Source organism: Poecilia latipinna, unplaced genomic scaffold (assembly GCF_001443285.1).
Source record: "Poecilia latipinna isolate Pla-1442-1.1 unplaced genomic scaffold, P_latipinna-1.0 Scaffold364, whole genome shotgun sequence".
Classification (NCBI taxonomy): Eukaryota; Metazoa; Chordata; class Actinopteri; order Cyprinodontiformes; family Poeciliidae; genus Poecilia; species Poecilia latipinna.
This window is the reverse complement of record NW_015112980.1, coordinates 431,990-448,760: the sequence shown is the minus strand read 5'-3', so window position 1 is coordinate 448,760 and position 16,771 is coordinate 431,990. Positions and strand designations below refer to the sequence as shown.

Below are 16,771 nucleotides of genomic sequence, written 5' to 3'. Positions count from 1 at the left end.
TCAGTCATTTCAAGGGCCATGAATGGCCCCCGGGCCACACTTTGGACATCACTCTGTCTGAATGTGACACGTAGGCCAGAAGTTTAAATGTTTTGGGCTGACCAGAGCTCTTCTTTCATGTTTGCTGTGTCAACTACATAGGTCACAGAGGACTTCATAAAGTTTCCTTCCTGCAGTTTTTCCATAAATGCCAGATTTGTGGACTGCAGAATCATGAAGACTTTAAATTTCTTCCTGTCGGCTGGTTCCTCTGTCTTCATGATGCCGTTTGTTCTCTAATGTTTTCTAAAGAAAAAAAAAAAACAACACCTGTGGCCTTCACAGAACAGCTGCATTTATGCAAAGATTAAGTTACAAACACTCAGGTTTTATTTACTGATTATGTGGCTTTGGAAGGTTGTTGGTTCCTCCAGATTTTATTTAGGGGTATCAGAGGTAAGATAACCGCTGTGTGAGGCTTTATTAGTACCAAATATACTTTTTGTCAAGAGGTACACTGCGTAGTTTAGATTATCCAAATAGTAGCTTATATTATATTAGACTTGTTCACTGTGATCAACTTTGATAAAAAGTTTCAGATGCAACAAACAAATTAGATTAATGCAAAAGAGCTGACCTTCAAGAAAAGATAGATTTCTATCTAGTGGAAAAAAATAATAATGAAAATGAAAATGTTTCCTGAAGTCTTCAAACTAAAATATTTATTAAGATAAACTTTCCTAAAGCAAATAAAATGCTCGTCAGTAAAATGCTTGCTTTACCATCAAGCAATGTAATTTGAACATTTAATGAAAAGGATGTAAGAGGTTATTTAGTCTGAAACTGAGCGTTATCATTAGTTCTGACCTTCTTTGTTTATGAACTCGGCTGCAGCGGTCAAACTCAATGAAAAATGCATGAGCTGCATAAAGATTTAGAAGTTCAGTCACCTTACTGATGGTGATTTTACATTCGATTTAACGCTTTACTTAACAGTTTCTGCAAAGCTTTGTCATGAAGTCCTCAGGCTGCAGAAGTATTTAACTGTAAAGTCATTTTAAAATGGAAATATTAAAAAAACTGGACAATCATAGGATCTCATGACTGATTACATACATACACACATAAAATAAAATAAAAAAACACACCTGTAACATTATAAAATCATGATCTTTCACAATGTAGTCAGCACTTTCATGTGTAACATAATCCGCAGAGTTGTGGAGTTAAAACGTCATTTCACTCCGAGCGCTTTGTCTAAAAAGTTTGCAAAGTTCTTTGGCTGTCCAGGCGGGAACGGCTGCAGAACAGAGAGATCCATGTTCTTCAGCGTTTCTATCAGAGTGCTGGACAAAAGAGCACACCATTAATCCTGGTTGGCTTCACATCGTTACCCTGCGGACAGTCGTGTGAGACGGACGTACCTGCATGTGCAGTACAGCAGGTGGTGGTCCATGTGTAGCTGCCGGGCCAGCTCCAGCTGGTGGTTGTCCATCAGTTTGTCATTGACCACAACTAGCAGAGGTTTGCCAGCGCCGAGAGCCTCCAGACAACTTCCTGCTCCTGAAAGGAGGTTTTAAAAATTAAAAGAGAATTAAAGTTGGCCTTTAACCTGTCTGTCACGAGAGGACCCAAATTTGGGTGTCAAACTCCAGTCCTCAAGGGCCTCTGTCCTGCAACTTTTAGATGTGCCTCTGCTGCACCACACCTGAAAAGAATAATTAGGTCATTAGCAAGGCTCAGGAGAACCGATCTACACAGGGAGGAGGTAATTAAGCCATTTCATTCCACTGTTTTTTACCTGTGGCACATCTAAACACTGCAGGACAGCGGCCCTTGAGGACTGGAGTTTGACACCCCTGTCATTGTGAATGACAACCTGAGACCAACAGGTTAAGTTTGCTTATTTGTTTTACTTAGCTTTAATTCCTAGAGTAAATATTAGAACCCATAAGTCCGGATTTCATGTTAAAGAAAGTTAATATTTTTGCACATTTTTATACTTACATTTGTGTCTGAACTGCATCTAAAAATAGCCTGAGTGGTTAAACAAGACAAACAAATGTTTTTTGGTGCCTAAAAATGAGTCATTTAAAAATCTTCCCGATTGTTAAGTTAGAGTCAATGGGCACTGCGTTGTTGCCTAGCAACCCAAGTGGAGCTCCAGCATGTTTGGTCAGCTGATTTAACCATTGTATGTATTATACAAAGGCCCAAAAACAGCTAATTCTGAAAGAAACTCAAAGTAGAGCAGACAGACCAGACTAAAATATCTAAAAAGGATGATTTTGTGCAGCAAAATGTAATGAACATGTTTTGTACAGTCTATAAACTGTACAAAACCTATCTTAACTTGTTTAAGGAGCCATTATACGTGGCCTTTAAGGTCCTATTGTGGAGTATAAACTTTATGGGTCTTGTTGCCGACATCGTTTAAGTACCTTGTCTTTGTTGTTTCAGTTTTGCATAATGAGACATAATCAGTCTCATCGCAGGTTTGTTTAATATTAAGCCCCTTAAAGCACCGGGTGATAACCACAACAAAAAAAAAGATTCTACTAATCTGAGTTGACAGACCAAATCAGGGAAGCACAATGAAGTCGCTATATTTTAATAATCGATTATTTGTGTAGAATAACCAAAGTGTCATGTAAAGAAAGACGTAAAATACGCAGCTGGTGACTGTTTTGTTGTTCTTTGTTTGTTTTGTTTTTAAGAGGTCTTTGCCCCTGAATTACCTGCATGGCTGATGACAAGATCAGCTTGCTTCATGTCTTCTGCTATTGAGTCTTTGAAGCGAAAAGCCTCCACGCTGAGGTGAGCACAGCTGTCAGCATCTGGAAGCAAAGATCCCTTTCCGACCTGAAGAACCAGACGCTCATATCCCCGAAACTTCAGCACCTGAGAGGGTCATCATCTTAGTTTTAAAACATGAAGTGCAGCTCCGTACCAGACTTATAAGACGCCTGCTCACCTGTGTGGCCTCATAGGAAGTGACGCTTTCGATCAGCTCATCAAAGCGCGTGGTTCCGACGGTGACGAACACCGTCTTCATGTCTACTCCGGTTTTAAACCCTCACTTTTTACTCTAAGTTAAGATTTCAGCTTGTTTATCTTCATCTTACAGAGCACAGATCTGACAGCTGCTTCCGCTTCAAACGTCATTCCGCTGCCAGGGTCCATGAGAGACGCACGATATCGCCATCTGGAGGCCGGAGTCTTAGTTGCAGCCACTTGCAGTTAGGAAAAGGTACAAAAAAATTCTGAAATAAGGTAAGCCTTGCTAAAATAGGACGAAAATAAATTTAAACAATACATTTTCTTTTATGGGAAACTGTCGTTATGACGGTACAAAAATGAAATTATATTGCATTTTATCCTGAGGGAGGCGTTTAAGGGCAACAAAGACAAGAACAACTTGACTAAATAAACTGTTTCTACCCAAGAACTGTTACTGTTACCCTGAACACCACCACGTTTTCATTCAAACCCTGATCATCATCATTTTCTTCACATTTTGGTTGTTTCTGTTCCCTCCCCTCTACTATATATGTTTTTTTTTATTTAAAAATATTTTTAAAATTATATTTATTTACTTGGCCATTTGCACTTCAAGAGTTCCTATTTTTAAAAATGTTAAGCTTTCTCGAACAATGACAGTAAAGGACTTCTTATTCTATTTTGCACATAAATACACTAAATATATAAATTTTAAAACTGTAAGGCCTCTTTGCAGTTAAAAATCTAAAAAACCATCAGTCTTAACTAAAACTGAAGCTGTACAGTAGAGTCTGCAAAACTCTCTGCCATGACTTTTGGTGAAGTTGTGGTCCAGTGAAGACTTTGAGTAGAATACAGCTCACAATATTTGCATGGCTTCCAGCACTGATAATGAACTGCCTATGAATGGTCAAGGCTAGGGTGCTACTTTAGATTTTTATTTGTTTTGACATATGGGACAGAGGGCTGCCTACCCTTATTTTGAATCCAGCTCCTACATGTATATGTGACATTGCATGAGTGCATGAGTGCCTTGTCACTCTGAAGGTGTCCTCTGTCCTCTTTAGTTAGTGCCAAGCTGTCACTCCAGACTGACAGCTCAGAGGAGTGGCTGTGATGTATAGATGACTTATACCTGCTAAATGCAGGTGGACCTGCTGTCGGAAATCCAAACAACAATCAGGGCATAGGTTTGTACTCGACACTGACAGCAGGGCTGTGTGTGGGCGGATTGTCACGGCTGAGGATTTTTCAGTAAAATACAGAAGAGCCAGTAGCTTATACAAACACATCAGAGGGTTATATAGATGTTTCTGCTGCATGTGGCCATTAACCACAAATTTAAATTTAGATTACTGGAGTTTATGTGATAGACAAGCAGAAAATAGGGCTTAATTATAAAGTAGAAATAATGTTATCTATACATGTTTTTTTTTTTTTTTTTCACAAGAATGGCAAGCATTTCTGTTCACCTTCTACTCAATCGATCGATCAATCAATTGTACTTGTATAGCGCATTTCAGCAAGTCATAAAACAACAAAAATGAGAAACCAGTGACAAACATTACATTTTGATGGGTGCCATCATTAAAATAATCAATACATGAATATATTGGTAAATGTTCCATTTATTATGGTTCAAATGCACCTCTAAACAGGCAGGTTTTTAGTCTTGATTCAAAGGAACTCAGTGTTTCAGCTGTTTTGGAGATTTCTGGAAGTTTGTTCCAGATTTGTGGTGCATAGAAGCTGAGTGCTGCTTCTCCATGTTTGGTTCTGGAGATAAAGAGCAGACCAGAACCAGAAGACCTGAGAGGTCTGGAAGGTTGATATAACAGCAGCAGATATTTTATGTATTTTGGTGCTAAGCTTTTCTGTGTTTTATAAACTAACAATATTTTAAAGTCTGTTCGCAGAGCAACAGGGAGCCATTATAACAACTATTACACCATTTTGTGCTGGTCAATGAAAAATGTAAATATGGGGCATTGCAGCTTTTGCTACGTGTTGTAAAATAGACTTAGACATATTTTAGTGCACTGAGGTTAGAATTTTTAGCATACATGCATAAATTATAAGTGTTTAGTCTCGCACCTTATTTTAGTTTTGAGGTGAAGACCTGCTGCTGTCGCCCCCTTGTGGTCGAGTAAAAATCTGAACTGTTTTTTTGTTAAGACGACACTTCAGTAAGCAGTTTATTTTTTACTTTTTATTCTGAAAACTTCATCCAAGCTACACCTTCATAAAACCTATCATTTTGGCCTGTATATGACCAAAAGCTAAGAGATTTATATTAATTTGGCCTTGGTGCACAAACATATATGATCTAATTTTCCTCATTCCTGCTGTCAAAAAAGTTGTATTTTCTCCAACAGAGATATATTTGTATAGTGCAAATTCATTGGTATAGAGTTTAGTAGTAAGAAGTTACATTTGCTCAGTTAATTTTTATACTTCTACTTGAGTAATTCTTTTTATGAAGTTCTCGAGTAAAATTTCTGGATTTGACCCACTGCGAGTAACTTCACAGAAGGAAAAACAAGCTGGTTTTAACCAAAAAAATCACCAGACAAGTTTCATAACTTTTAAATGGAAAGAAACTGATTTGAAAATATATGTATCTTTTTACAGAAGAAGATTAGAGCCACTGGGAAAAAAACAACAACAAAAAATTCTGACTGTAATCTCAAAATTCTGAGAAGAAAAAAAAAATCAGAATTCAGTGAAAAAAGTCAAAATTCTGACTTTTTTCCTCAGAATTCTGAGATTAAAGTCAGAACTGTTTTATTTTTTTTTTCCAGTGGCCCTAATCCTCTTCCGTATCTTTGCTCGATTTTGTTCTATGTAAATTATTTTCTTTTAGGTCTTTAAAATACCAGAACAAAGCAAAAATAAGTGGAGTAACATACACGTAGGCTACATGTCCGTATTAGCTTGGAGATCAAAGGTACATTTGCTAATTTAGCTAGTTCGGCAGTAAGTACAGACTGTTTAAAAAATGTAATCGTTGTAATGTGCTTATATTGTTTATAAGTTAGATATGAGGCGAGAGCTAGCTCTAAGCTTGTGGTATGTTGAGTTGTCATAGCAACTCCATAGCAACTGCCTGCCAAGATGGCTGCCAGTATAAAACAAACGACAGGTAAGCGCCAGTTATACCTCGAGTTATTTCTTGGATTGCTACTTTTCTTACTTGAGAAAAAATATGTTGGAGTAGTGCTAATCTTATTTGTTTAAATTTTTTTGGGTACTCTGGTCTCATTGTCTAACTTCTTACATAGTTGGCTTACGGTAAGGGATGAATAAACTGCACATTTCTGCTTTTGGAAAAACCCTGGATAACATCTCTAAATCTGGATAAACGTTCACATTTTTATTTTTTATCTCTGTGTTGTTTCATTGCAGCTCACCGACCTCAGCTTGACACCGCGGGCGGATGCCAGTCCGGAGAGTCGGCGGTGATTCTCGCCGTGCGGACCCAGATTAACGCAGCAGGACTCGGAACAAAAGGGAAACTTGTTTCCGTCGAGGAGTTTGGAGGTCAATCTTTAAAATCACTGTAGAACTATTCACATTTCACCCATAGCTGAACCAGCTCATGTCGATAAAATGAAAGAGCAGCCTCGGTGTTCCTCCCACTATTTGATGGGAATGCTGCAAGTTCTGATCTGAACAGGCTTCCGTTGTCTTGAACAGACCGAATCTGCATGTTTTCAATCTGCATCTCCATCGCTGCATAAAGAGGTGTTGTGGAAAGAAACAAAGAACCAGTTAAAGCTAAAAAATGCGGCAGTTTCATGAATTCATGCTGAATATTTTGGTGCACATAATTGTAAAAGTAAAAAATAGCCATCCAAGAAATTACGTAATAGCAAAAAAAGTATCTAGTTAAACTTCTACTGAAGTACTGAGTAACGGATAATAATATTTTATATTTAAGAATGATGTCAGACAGACAAAAATGTAAAGTTAAGTCCAAATTCTGGTATTTTAAAAACTAAAGTAGAAAAAAAATACTAATTACAGGACTACAAAATAAGAGATTCAGGTTTTGCTTTTCCAAATCCTAAAAAACCAACAATGAAACTAAAACAGTTGGTAATGTCAGAATAGGGTGAAATATTTCCAGAGCCAAATGGCACAGCAGATAGAAAATAATAAGAAATAAAAACAGATTGTGCAGAAAAAGTCTCATCTTAAACAAGTTGTCATAACAAAGACATTTTGAATAATGTCAACTTTGTATTAAAAGTGTCATAATTTACCAAATGACGCTTTATGACAACAGTCATAACTATTCATGAAGGCTTATTCATGTTCATGACAGGAGTTTATGACAGTGTCATGTCAGTCTTATTCAACCCACTTCAAATAAAGTGTTACCGTAAAAATTCTGAGAAAAAAGTCAGGATTCTTAAAAAAATAAAATATCTGGTTTAATACTCTGAAGTCTGATAATTTTGACTTTAATCCAAGAATTCTGCAAAACAAAAAAAAGTCTGGGATTAAATTCAAAATTCTAAGAAAAAAGTCAGAATTATAAAAAAAAAAATATATCAGATTAAAAAGCCGGAATTCAGATCTTTAATCCCACAATTCTGAGAAAAAAAAAATCTAAATATTAAATTCAAAATTCTGAGAAAAAAGTCTTAATTCTGGGTCGAAACTTCTAGCAAAATTTTTGCTCAGGGGGTTCATTAGCTATAATAGCCAAAATTAATCTTTTAGCTGTGCCACTGTAATTAAATTGAACAAAACACAGATTTAATTTCTTTAATTACAAAAACTAATTCATTTTTTAATAATATTGTAATATATTGAGTCAACTGCAGGCAGTGGAAAGGCTCATCTTTAGCTCAAAATCAACTTACTCCGCTCTGACATCCAAAATAATCAGCCGGTGCTCGTGTCTCATTTAAAGATAATACTTTATCTGTGTCATCACAAAAAACAGAAGTTCCAGCATGTTTATTTTCAAATAATTACAGTTGTTTATCTTAGAGAAAATAAAAAGACAAATGACAAAAGGGTGCAGGGGGGATGAGGAGAAATTTAAGGCTCTGTTAAATTCTCTGCTTAGAAACAACAACAAAAAGATTCCGACAACTCAGAAAAAACCTGAAGCTAGTATAAAATTAGGCTTAAAACTGGCTACCCACGTCATGTTTTAATAAATATGTTACTGTAATAAAAGAAAAATACAAAAAGTTAGAATCGGATGAACTGCGCCAGAACTTTCACCGGACCACTTTGTAGCGGGAGTTATTTGTAACGAGAAATGAGCGCGTCCCGAACGTGAAGCGACGTGCGTTTCTCGTCTCGGAGTGTTGGACGACTTTGGTCGTTCCAAAAACCTAAACGAAGAAGAAGTGGAAGCGGAAGACCGGCGTCCGGGCTAGCCTCGAGTTCAGGCCAGAAGCAGAAAAATAATGGCTCATTAGACATTTTCACTTTGGAGCAGACGATACTCAACTGTCTGTAACGTAAATATTACCAGTTTCTCCGTTTTCACGAGGGTCTAAAACACCAAAGAGAAAAACATAGCTGAGGTTTTATGAAAAAGAACAAAAAAAAAAACAACCTCTGAGATAAGATGATCAGCACACCTGAGCAGCACACCGGTTTAAGTATGCATGCTTAAAAATCTAAATGTTCCATTATAATGAAATACTTTATCAAATTTCAAATTTCAGACATGACACAAGTAATATTAAAGAATATAATAGTGATTAAAGCAGCTTTAAAAAGATGCTGCAACCTCACAAAACACTTCTGCTTAGTATATCAGGAAAACCCCCATCTATAAGGACAAAAGAAAATATTAAAAATAATAAGACAGAAATTCACAGAGGGCTGCTCCACGGAGTCAGTCCGTATGACTGCGTTCAGGCTCGTCACGAAGGCCGTTGAGGTTGCAGCAGAAGCATCTTCCAACACTTATCAAAAATAGGTCTCTTCTGTCTCTGCGACAGAGCGTTTTACCTGAAGCGGTAAGTTTTAGTCAACGTCAGGTTATCCTCAGGTGCTCCAAAATGCCTGCAAGGGTCCAAAGTAACGGGCTCTAATTAGAAAAAAAGAACAAAAAAGCAGAGGAGGAGAGGAAAATAGATTAGGAAATGCAACAAGTTTGCAGCTGGAAATAGACGCCACAATGAACTTCCTGTTTTGGACCATCAGGATGCGACGCCTTCCTCTTGCTGCCGTCTCCTTTCATCGCTCTCGGCTCTTTTCCTCCCTGATCTGAGCTGCTCAAATAGCCGTGTCCTCATTTCAACATACTTTCAGTGATCTTATCAAAACAAGCTCAGCCAACGGACTGCAGCACCACCCACTCCCCTGCCTCTCTCTCACACTCGTTCGTTCGCGTGTCACTTTTTCCTCTAGTTTTTCTGCACAAGCGCTGCAGAAACATTTCATCATATTTTTGTAAAAATATAAATGAATCAGTGAAGATCCGACTCACTAACTCAAATTTAAGGCCCTTTTTAAGACCACTACAAATTAATTTAAGACCTAAGACCCATAAAATATGGCACAAAATTATTGGGGGAAAAAAAAACAAGGAAAAGTTTGTCAGGGAATCTAACTTTTCCTTGTTTTCCTGACAAGGAAAAGTTAGATTTCCTTGCATATCAAAACAAAATTCCTAGTTTTGCATATAATGTTTGAGTTATGAAACACTTTAATATTTTGTGAATCTCTGCTGTTTGTTTCATTTGTGTATTTGAGTATTTTATTTACACTTTGTTGCTGATTCATTGTCCAAAATAAGCTTGGATTTATATTTATTTATTTTATATTTCCTTTGATGCATTAAACGTATTGAAATGTCTGATTTTGTATATACTTATATATGAATATATTATTTATTCTGATAACTGTTTATGAAGGAAAGTTCGTCAAATCCAATAATAAAAAAAACAGAAAATGTAGAACATCGTCTTTATTATCGTTAGGTATTACAAAAAATATATTGTGATGTAATTTTTGGAAATATCTAAAGCCACGACAAAATGTAAGAGCTATGATTAATGTATTTAAAGCCAATTAAATCCTTTTTTAATGAATTGTTGACACATCAATGCCTAAATTTTAGGCACATGAATTGCAGACGTTTTAAGGCTGCACGGTCGGCCTGCTTACCTCTTCCTCACTGCACCACGCAGGCCGTGCAGCACTGCTCCTGCTTCTCTGGCAGCGTGGAGTAGTTCATCTGTCGGACGATCTCGGCGAACAGCTCGTCCACCATCGTCTTGCTCTTGGCGGACGTCTCGATGAAAGGGCAGCCCCACTCCTGAGCCAGGGCCCGGCCGTCCGAGCCGGCGACCTCGCGCTCCGACTCCAGGTCCACTTTGTTGCCGACCAGGATCAGCGGCACTTTCTCGAAGCGCTTGACTCGCACTATTTGGTCTCGCATCGGCCTGATGTCCTGGAAAACACATGAAGAAGAAATTTAAAGGTTTGAAAGTGGTCTGATTTCCATCAGATTATGTTTTAATACAATATCCTCATTAGCTCCACTCTTTTATTGTTAAATATTGGATTAATATGTTTTCATGTTAAATATTTTCATCTCACTAATTCTTATACTAAAAAAAACATTTAATAAAGGCTGCATCCAGCAATTATTTCATTTATTGATTAACCAATTGATTATTCTGATGATTAATCAGTTAAAAATGTGGCACATTCTGCTGATTTTTCACTTAAGCTTTTTTTAAGCAATATTAGAAATACACTAAAAAATGCAAATAAATGAATAGATAATGTAATGCCTTTTTCAAATGAGAAAAATGAATATATTCTTGACTAAAATGCAGCAACACAGCATTCCTTTAGTGAATGCTTGATCATTTTTAGCAAAGGATGCCTCTACAGCTAAAAAAAAATACTAATGTGAAAAGCTCAGCCCTTTCTGCTCGACTTAACATCAATCTTTTTACTTGTTTGTGTTGGAAGTATATTTTTTAGCAGCAGATTAATTTTTTGCTACAAATAATCAAGTGTTCACTAAAGGAATGATGTGTTATTGCATTTTCAGAAACAAAATGTTTATTTCCTTCTTCAACAAAAGACCTGAATTATTTATTTGCATCTTTTTATGTATTTTAAAACTGTAAGCTTTAGGGGTTAAATGAAAAATCTGCAGAATGTGCCAGTTTAAAAAATGTTATTATTCAATTAATCATCAGAATAATCAATAGAAGTCTTGATGATTTAAATAATCACTGCAGCTGTAAAATAGAGATGAAGGCGAGATAAAGACATGGTCTGGATAAGAAATGAGAGGGAAATGATTATTAAACATTATTATGTTCCGTCATTAAACTGCAATCTTATTCTGTTGAAGGCACTGAATCTGCCTTGCTCCAAGTGTATAATGATCTCCTCTTAACAGCTGATTCAGGCAAGGTTGCAGTTTTATTACTTCTAGATTTGAGCTCTGCATGTGACACTGTAGATCATCAGATTCTCTTACATAGATTAAAACACTGTGTTGGCCTGCAAGGCTCAGTATTCGAATGGTTTAAATCTTACTTAGAAAACAGAACCTTTTCTGTTCATCTTGACCAATCCTGTTCTGGGGCCAGACCATTAAAGTATGGTGTTCCCCAAGGGTCAATTTTAGGCCCCATTTTGTTTATCTTGTATTTACTGCCTCTTGGTAAGATTTTCCAAAAATTTAATATTTCCTTTCATTGCTTTGCAGATGACATCCAGATTTATTTGCCCCTTAAAATGCAAAATGGTACAAATGAATCTCTTCGGGTGTTGATAAACTGTTTAGCTGAAGTTAAATTATGGATGGAAAAAAACTTTCTTCACCTCAATGAAAGCAGAACTCAAGTTCTATTATTTGGTCAGAAACTTCAGACTACAAATCCAGATAATATTCTTGGTTCCTTGGCTCGGTCTTATCAGATCTCTGCTAGGAATCTTGGTTTCACTTTTGACAGCTCTTTAAAACTAGATAAACAAGTTAGTTCTGTCGTTAAATCGAGTTTTTACCACCTTTGGCTTTTAGCAAAAGTTAAATCTTACTTCTGTTTTAAGGACTTTGAGAGACTCATCCATGCCTTCAGAACAACTTGTCTGGATTACTGCAACTCTTTATATAGAGGGATGGAAAAATCGCAGATTCAGCGACTTCAAATGATCCAGAATGCAGCAGCACGGCTTCTCACAGGAACCAGGAAGCATGACCATATAAGGCCAACTCTGGCATCCTTACACTGGCTGCTCGTCTTTTACCGAATAGATTTTAAGATTCTTTTGTTAACTGATGAAGTTTTAAATGGGTTAGCCCCCCTTATCTTCAGGACCTTTTAAATTTCCGGTCTGTGTTCAGAACTTTACGATCACATAATCAGTTATTACTGACAGTTCCTCGGACTCAACTTAAGAGGAAAGGAGATCGAGCTTTTTCTGTTGCTGCTCCTGTTTTATGGAATAACTTACCTTTCCAGATTAGATCTGCCCACAGCCTGGATCATTTTAAATCACTTCTTAAAACTCATTTTTACTCTTTGGCATTTAATTGATGTATTGTTTTATATTGTTTTGTCATTTGTGTTGTCGTTCTTGTACAGCACTTTGGTGCAGTTTTATACCCGTTTTAAAGTGCTATATAAATCAATTTGACATTGACATTGAATTTATACAATGTTTACCATCTTTAATGAGATAGGTGGTGAATGGTTTATAGAATAATGAATATAAAATTGGTTTGATAAAGAAGTTAAAATGTTAAATGAACAGCAAGAGAGCACTACTGCTGAGTAAAAACGAACAAGAACACAAAACGTATCAGTACAATTAGCAATATTAATTATTTCATTTATCTACCAAATTTTCCACATATCCCACTTCTTTTGCAAAGCTAATACTGAAGTAAACCCATTCATTTTAAGCTCCAAAACACTTTGACTACTTAAATAAAGTTGTTATGAAATAAATGTAGAAAATTTGTGACTATGATAATTTTTCAGGAGTTGATCCAAATTATGTTTTATCTCCTTGGTGTAACTTAAAAACTGACCGTATTTGATAATAAGTACAGAGTGGATGGAATTAGTGTTTCTGTTTGAGCTGTCATTTAGAGATGATTTAATTGCTAACAGAGAGATGAAATATCTCTATGAGAAACGCTGTAATACAGACTGCTACAGGAGATCCTTCCTGCCCACAGCTCTCAGTGTCATCAACTTGTTACATCGTTTAATTACCCTTTGGGATTAAAACTGTATTTTTAAATAATAATAATATCCTGAAAAATCAGTATTGGCCAGAAAAAGGCTGATCGTTGTATCCTTAACTGCAATGATAGGATGTTGTTTTGTTAGTAGATGTTGGGAATTATCCCACGTTTTTCTGTAGATGTGGTCAAATTTAACATATATATTCAAATAATTCACAGTTACTGAGTCTGTATGGATTAATTATCAGCACACATGGCTGTCCTGTTTACCTGGAAGGACTGCTGGTTGACCAGGCTGTAGACCAGGATGAAACCCTGGCCGTTTTTGATGTACAGGTCTCTCATGGAGGCGAACTGCTCCGTCCCCGCCGTGTCCAGGATCTCCAGCACGGAGGGCGACGAGTCCACCTCGATCTCCTTCCGGTAGAAGTCCTCGATGGTCGGGTCGTACTTCTCGATGAAGGTGCCGGTGACAAACTGCACGGTGAGCGCGGACTTGCCGACGCCGCCGCTGCCCAGCACGACAACTTTGTATTCTTTCATTGGGGCGGTGGAGGCTGGCTAACGACGCAGCTATACTCCCTCCATACACGCTGCTCAGGCCCGAGGAAACTGCTAACAAATAAAAGCGAAATAAAACCAGCCCTGCACACTCACATAAACCCCGCCCCGACACTCATATTTGTTTTCCCGTCTTTCTTTCTGTCTGGCCTGTTAGCGACTGAAAGTTGATGTCGGTTAACTCCGCTGTTAGCTCACGGTGAAGCTAGCTCCTGTCTGGCTGACTTCCAGCTGAGCCATCCCGGAGCTTCGAGCCTTCACAGCCGATCGGATGCAACACACAAGTCGGCCTGGACTCGCTGGAGAACTCGCCGCCTATATACAGACAGCAAGTCACGGTGATCCGCGTTTAGCCTCCCCTAACCACAGCATGCCACTTCCCTCACCCACACATCAACCCTCCGGTGTCGCAGCGCTGCTTACGTCCGGGGTCCAGTCTGGGGCCTGGTTCTGGTTCCGGACCCGGCCCGACAATTTGGCAGCTTCGCGTCCTATCGACTATGGATTTGTGCAGTTTTCCAGCGGTCCATTAGCTACGGGATTTTAGCTTCTTCGGCCTTTGTTGGGCTCAGTGTGGAGGAGTTTTTTCCAGGAGAAGGAAAATCTTTTTCCTCCAACTGGTTTCCTGAAGCTAACAGTCTGCTTCCGCATAGAGGCAGATTTCAGAATAAAAGCCTCTGCAGACCTTCGTACTGAGTTGTTTGTTACACCGGAAGTTGGAACGCTGATTTGAGAATGACGTCACCCTCAACATAACATGGGATTTGCTGTTTACCAGAACTTTAATTAGAAATACAAGCCAATAACTAACAATTTATCTACATTTTATGTATTTAAAGCACATTTAAGGCACTTTTCTGTGCCTTACATTGTCCTACAAATGTAGTACTTAGACTTTTTTCTGACTATGAAAGTAAAGAAACTACAACTTATGAATATAAGTGAACCACGATACATGAAAAAGTCACACAGAGTATTACACAGGATCCAAATTAACTGTGTTCTAGTTGCCAGTCTTAAACACTGTACCAATAATTTTAAGTCAGATCAGATTGACTGAGCCAATCAATCTCACTTATTTATGACTTATGATTGAGGGTTAGTAAAAAAACCTCCAACTTTTCCTCTTTGATTTCTGGGGATATTCCAGTTGACTTTTATGACTCAGAACTAAAATATCCCAATTTCTAAGCAAAAACAGATTCTAGTACTGCAGGAGAAATCTAAGATCACATCTGCGTTTGACACCAGTAAAAAGTCAGAAAAGTAGAGCTTCTAGCCATTACTGCCAGGTGACCAGGCTAACGTCAATTGGAAATACAATGAAACATTTTATGCCCTTAACGCTGTAGTTGAATTTTTATATCTGATTGATGGAAATGATTGATGGGAAATCTTTGACTTTTCCATCTTTCGGTGCAGTTCCAGTTGATCTTGGTAACTGAGAACCAAAGCATTCCAAAATACAAGTACAAATATTTTGCACTTGTAATTTGCCACACTACCTCAGAAGTCTAATGTTTATGTCAAGTCACACAAAATTAAGCTTGTTCATGTTGCAAGAGAGTTGCTAATTTTTATGCTGTGTTTGATTTGCATCAAAACTTGGATGAAGGAATTGCATCACACTCAAATTAAACATCTTCTGGTTGCTTGTTGAAAAAAAAAAAACTAAACAGTGGAACTGGGCTGAACACTCGTCCCTGAGGTACTCCTGAGCTAAGTTTGAGGATGAAGTTTGTCATTATGTGCAAATTACATTGTTCATTTAAAAAAAAAAATGTTTCATTTTGAAGTGTAACATTCACCCATACATGTACACAGTACACTCTTTTTTATTATATCTGAAGTGGTGTGGATCAAAGCCGACTACTATCAATCAATCAATCAAATTTTATTTGTATAGCACATTTCAGCAGCAAGGCATTTCAAAGTGCTTTACATAATAATAAAAAAACCAGCATGTGACATTGAATAATGTCTTGCTAACTTCAATGTCTAGTCAGACTAGTGTCAGACTCCTTAGATGCTAAAAAAAACCTCAAACATCATTGATGATTTAAATGTCTGGGCAGTGCTGTAAATATCAAATAATCTGCCTGTAAAGCAACTAGATGAACAGTGAAAACCACAAGACTGCAAGGGGATTACCATGATGTGTTTTATTTAAGGTCAAACAGAAACAGCAGAACTGATTATAGGCACATTAACTCTCAATACCTATACAGTGCAAAGTAAATTTGCGTGGAGCACAGCAGCACATACAAGCACCACAAGCAGAAAGCTGAATGAAACAATAGATGAGTTAGAAACAGCAGTCAGTCTGTCCTAAAGCGTCCGGGAAAGATTTTCTTATGGCTTAGTCCTCAACAGCTTTAGGCCTTCTTCACCTCCAACAGGCCGACATTCAGTCTGTGATTTTTGTATTCAACTTATACCAAAACGCAATGATGCACAGACAAAAGACTTGGGAAAAAATAACCACACACACATTCAGTTTACCGTTGTTTTTGAATTCAACAAAAATTACACTTTGTACTATGAAGGCACAATAACAGCAAACAGACAATACATAAACTTGAGAAATTATTCACCTGTAAGTGGTAAAAATAACAAAAAAAGCCCCAGTATGGAGATGCTGAGAGTATGAAAAGAACCACTGAGGCATCAAGGAGTTTGCTTTGATCAGAGATCCATTTCAACACTCAGCAGTCGCAGAGCTGTGAACCAATTCAGCTGCATGACTCAATCAATCCACAACATGGACCGGAGCCATGGCAACAAAATCACTCGCTCCAACAGCAACGCAATCGCTTGGCATGTCAGTTTCTGATAAAATCATGTCTGTGTAAGAATGCTTCTGCAGAAGTAAAATCAGAATTTCAAATTTAAACCCTGTAAGCACATCCGGCACGCGTTCTCCTCTTTTTTTCTTTCTGCTCATCCCTTTTTTTTTCTTTCCTTCTGGCTATTTTCAGCTTCAGGAGGTGATTTTCCTACATGTTGTAAATAATGACATGGGTCTAAGGGCAA

At 37.5% G+C, this 16,771-nt stretch overlaps 2 protein-coding genes across 2 annotated transcripts; both read right to left on the bottom strand.

The window, feature by feature from the left end:
• Positions 1 to 320: 320 nt before the first annotated feature.
• zgc:92907 (ALG13 UDP-N-acetylglucosaminyltransferase subunit) lies at positions 321 to 3,226 on the bottom strand. Its single transcript, XM_015036317.1, has 4 exons — positions 2,954 to 3,226; positions 2,718 to 2,880; positions 1,404 to 1,542; positions 321 to 1,325 (listed from the first exon to the last, which is right to left on the bottom strand). The coding sequence occupies exons 1-4, from the start codon at positions 3,032 to 3,034 to the stop codon at positions 1,214 to 1,216; spliced, it is 495 nt and encodes a 164-aa protein (XP_014891803.1). The 5' UTR covers positions 3,035 to 3,226; the 3' UTR covers positions 321 to 1,213.
• Positions 3,227 to 7,890: 4,664 nt separating this feature from the next.
• On the bottom strand, positions 7,891 to 14,406 carry rap2c (RAP2C, member of RAS oncogene family). Its single transcript, XM_015036316.1, has 3 exons — positions 13,448 to 14,406; positions 10,123 to 10,408; positions 7,891 to 9,040 (listed from the first exon to the last, which is right to left on the bottom strand). The coding sequence occupies exons 1-2, from the start codon at positions 13,718 to 13,720 to the stop codon at positions 10,130 to 10,132; spliced, it is 552 nt and encodes a 183-aa protein (XP_014891802.1). The 5' UTR covers positions 13,721 to 14,406; the 3' UTR covers positions 7,891 to 9,040; positions 10,123 to 10,129.
• Positions 14,407 to 16,771: the final 2,365 nt, after the last annotated feature.